Source organism: Poecilia latipinna, unplaced genomic scaffold, assembly GCF_001443285.1.
Source record: "Poecilia latipinna isolate Pla-1442-1.1 unplaced genomic scaffold, P_latipinna-1.0 Scaffold989, whole genome shotgun sequence".
Classification (NCBI taxonomy): domain Eukaryota; kingdom Metazoa; phylum Chordata; class Actinopteri; order Cyprinodontiformes; family Poeciliidae; genus Poecilia; species Poecilia latipinna.
Window position 1 is genome coordinate 63,646 of NW_015113605.1, and position 3,878 is coordinate 67,523.

Consider the following 3,878-nt stretch of genomic DNA (forward strand, 5'->3'; position numbering starts at 1 on the left):
CTGGTTCTGGTTCTGGTTCTGGTCGTTCTTCAGTTTGAAGGTAAAGATCTCTTTTCTTTCACATGAAGATGAGAAAAATTAAAGATTCTTTGGTTTATTTCTGTATTTTACAACAAGTTGTGTATTAGTTAATCAGGTTTGGACCAAATATATAGAAACGTTTTCAAGGATTAAAATGCTAATAACTGTTATAAACATCAACAATAGCTTCTTGAAATGATGTGAATAAAATGTTATAATAATAAATCAAACATTATGTAGCATAAATAAATAACTACACAATTTTAATTTCTCCTTCATGATTGTATTTGTGAATGTTGAAATGTGTAAAACTTTAATGTGTTTTTGTTTCTGCTGCAGGAACCAGAGGAGAAGAACTTCATCTCTATCACAGAGAAGAAGAAAATGTTGTTCTACCTTGTAACAGTCCTTCATCGTTTTCCTCCTGCTCTGATGTTAAATGGTTTTACAAAAGAGGTAAAAACCCAAATACTCAGGAGGAGGTTTGGAACGGAACAGATGTTCAGAGTTCATTTGAAGCTTACAGGTTAAATGTGGACAGCAGCTGCTCTCTGACCATCAACTACATCCATCCTGATGATGCTGGACTCTACATCTGTAGATCTGATCCCTCCTCAGATGGTTTTGTGTATCTGAATGTTTTATCCAGTGAGTATTTAGACCTGAATGATTTAACTCTCAGTCTCTTTCCTTCTGATCTACTTGGTGAAATGTTGGACAGATGTTTCTGACATCATCAGTTCTGATTTCCTTTTTCTCTGAACCTTGAACTTCTTTGGACTTTAACATGAGGGAACCTCTCAGTGACCTGATGCAGTCAGAAGGTCACATGTTGTTCAGTCAGAGAGAAACGATCATTTATTTAGATTCAGGCAGACATTACCCATCAGGCCTCACACCTGGTTTAACTTTTCAGTCAAATACTTTATATTGAAGATGTAAATTCATTTAGTTAAAGATGTTATATCTACTAATGATCAAATTAAACTCTCAGTGCCGTTTCTATATTTTATTTCTGCACTTTGTGATGTTTCTGCTACTTCCTGTCTGATCTGGGGGCGGGGCCAAGCTGTGATGACGTCAGGAAGTCGCTCATCAGAGTGAACGTTGTGCTGAGGATGTTTAGATTTAATCAGTTTGTCTCTTATGGTGGATCAACGTTTGATCAAACTACTGAATCATTTACTTTAAAGATTTCTTGTTTTTTTTCCATCATGATGATGAAAACCTGCTGAGATCTGCAATATTAGTTCAGATCAATCATTAAGTGACATGAAGACAAAATCTAAAGTTTTATCAAAATGTTCTTATTTATTTATTTTATATTTTACTGTCTGCAGCCTGAGACACTTAACCTTTGATAATTGATTTAATTAGATTAATTAATTTAATGCTTAACCTTAACAAAGGATTACGTTTTAAGAAAAATGTTAAAGCTTCTCTCATCTTTCAGGCTTTGACAACATTTTTCATGTTTCTTTCAGTTTCATATGAAACTTCAACAAACGATTATTTCACATTGCGCTGCTCTCTGGAGAGATTCAGTGGGTTGGATCTTTGTCCAGAGAAAAGTTTCCGCTGGTTGGATGAAACAGGAGCTGAACTGACTGAAGGTGTTTGGGTCGAGTCAAGAGGACCAAGAATCTGTGATTCCTCTCTACCTGTGAAGCATCAGAGCGACAGAAACAGAAACTTCACCTGCCAGTTTGTTGAAGGAAACAGAGTGAAGGTTGAAACTCACTACCAACACAAACCTACATGTATGTTGCCTTTCGTCCACTGAGGAAATGAGAAAACAGCAGGAATTAGTCGACCTTTGTGGATTTTTTAATTTTCTGTTTAAAAGTCTAAGTTATTCATCTGAAATAAAAATGTTTTGATTTTTAAGTCAGACAAATAATTTTCAAAACATTTTTATTGTCTCCTGTAGTTTAAATCACTGAAACAACATTTATGAAAGAAAGAGGAGAAATTTATCACTACAGGATTAAATCCAGTGTTTTACATGAAGTGGTTCTAAGAGGGATTTATGTACATAATAATATGAACATGTCAAAGCAAAGAGAGATAATTAAGATATTTAATATTTGGGGTTTTTCCTTCACTTACTTTTGAATCATTAGGCATAAATAATAGTCAGAACTTATGCAAATTTGTTTTACTGTGTTATTGTTAGACTTTTTTTGTTTTCAAATTATTTTGTAATTCTTTTTCCAAAACTGCTGAACAACAGATTTTGTTATGACTAGTGGTTTATTGGGACACAAAATAGTTAAACTGTGAATAAATAGTTTTGTTTATGCAGTTGGAAGAGAAAAATCTGGTTTCAATTATTGAGCCCTGATACATTTCTTTATTAAAATATTATTGTAAAAAATGCAATTCACATTTTTCTTTGTCTTTATACAGCTGCATCNTTGAAGGTAAAGATCTCTTTTCTTTCACATGAAGATGAGAAAAATTAAAGATTCTTTGGTTTATTTCTGTATTTTACAACAAGTTGTGTATTAGTTAATCAGGTTTGGACCAAATATATAGAAACGTTTTCAAGGATTAAAATGCTAATAACTGTTATAAACATCAACAATAGCTTCTTGAAATGATGTGAATAAAATGTTATAATAATAAATCAAACATTATGTAGCATAAATAAATAACTACACAATTTTAATTTCTCCTTCATGATTGTATTTGTGAATGTTGAAATGTGTAAAACTTTAATGTGTCTTTGTTTCTGCTGCAGGAACCAGAGGAGAAGAACTTCATCTCTATCATAGAGAGAGAGAAAATGTTGTTCTACCTTGTAACTGTCCTTCATCATTTTCCTCCTGCTCTGATGTTAAATGGTTTTACAAAAGAGGTAAAAACCCAAATACTCAGCAGGAGGTTTGGAATGGAACAGATGTTCAGAGTTCATCTCGAGCTCACAGGTTAAATGTGAGCAGCAGCTGCTCTCTGACCATCAACTACATCCGTCCGAACGATGCTGGACTCTACACCTGTAGATCTGGATCCTCCTCAGATGGTTTTGTGTATCTGAATGTTTTATCCAGTGAGTATTTAGACCTGAATGATTTAACTCTGTTACCTGTCATCATCTGCTGTGTTCCTCCTACTTCCTGTCTGATCTGGGGGCGGGGCCAAGCTGTGATGACGTCAGGAAGTCGCTCATCAGAGTGAACGTTGTGCTGAGGATGTTTAGATTTAATCAGTTTGTCTCTTATGGTGGATCAACGTTTGATCAAACTACTGAATCATTTACTTTAAAGATTTCCTGTTTTTTTTTCCATCATGATGATGAAAACCTGCTGAGATCTATAATAATAATAATCATTAGTAAAGACATGATAACATTTATCAAATTATTTACTGTTTTTTTATATTCTACAGTCTGCAGCCTGAGACACTTAACCTTTGATAATTGATTTAATTAGATTAATTAATTTAATGCTTAACCTTAACAAAGGATTACGTTTTAAGAAAGATGTTAAAGTTTCATCTTTCAGGCTTTGACAACATTTTTCATGTTTCTTTCAGTTTCATATGAAACTTCAACAAACGATTATTTCACATTGCGCTGCTCTCTGGAGAGATTCAGTGGGTTGGATCTTTGTCCAGAGAAAAGTTTCCGCTGGTTGGATGAAACAGGAACTGAACTGACTGAAGGTGTTTGGGTCGAGTCAAGAGGACCAAGAATCTGTGATTCCTCTCTACCTGTGAAGCATCAGAGCGACAGAAACAGAAACTTCACCTGCCAGTTTGTTGAAGGAAAGAGAGTGAAGGTTGAAACTCACTACCAACACAAACCTACATGTATGTTGCCTTTCGTCCACTGAGGAAATGAGAAAACAGCAGGA

At 34.4% G+C, this 3,878-nt stretch overlaps 2 protein-coding genes across 2 annotated transcripts in view; both read left to right on the top strand.

Annotated features, from left to right (window-relative positions):
* LOC106958465 (uncharacterized) overlaps positions 1-1,828 on the top strand; it is a 5,299-nt gene extending 3,471 nt beyond the window's left edge. The window contains exons 2-4 of the mRNA XM_015050373.1: positions 4-40; positions 361-669; positions 1,506-1,828. Coding sequence (XP_014905859.1) covers positions 4-40; positions 361-669; positions 1,506-1,804 — 645 coding nt within the window. The 3' untranslated portion in view covers positions 1,805-1,828. The remainder of the gene's footprint in view (positions 1-3; positions 41-360; positions 670-1,505) is intronic.
* Positions 1,829-2,754: 926 nt separating this feature from the next.
* LOC106958467 (uncharacterized) overlaps positions 2,755-3,878 on the top strand; it is a gene marked incomplete at its 5' end in the record, with an annotated part of 15,462 nt that continues 14,338 nt past the window's right edge. The window contains one exon of the mRNA XM_015050375.1: positions 2,755-3,073. Within this exon, the coding sequence (XP_014905861.1) occupies positions 2,755-3,073 (319 nt within the window). The remainder of the gene's footprint in view (positions 3,074-3,878) is intronic.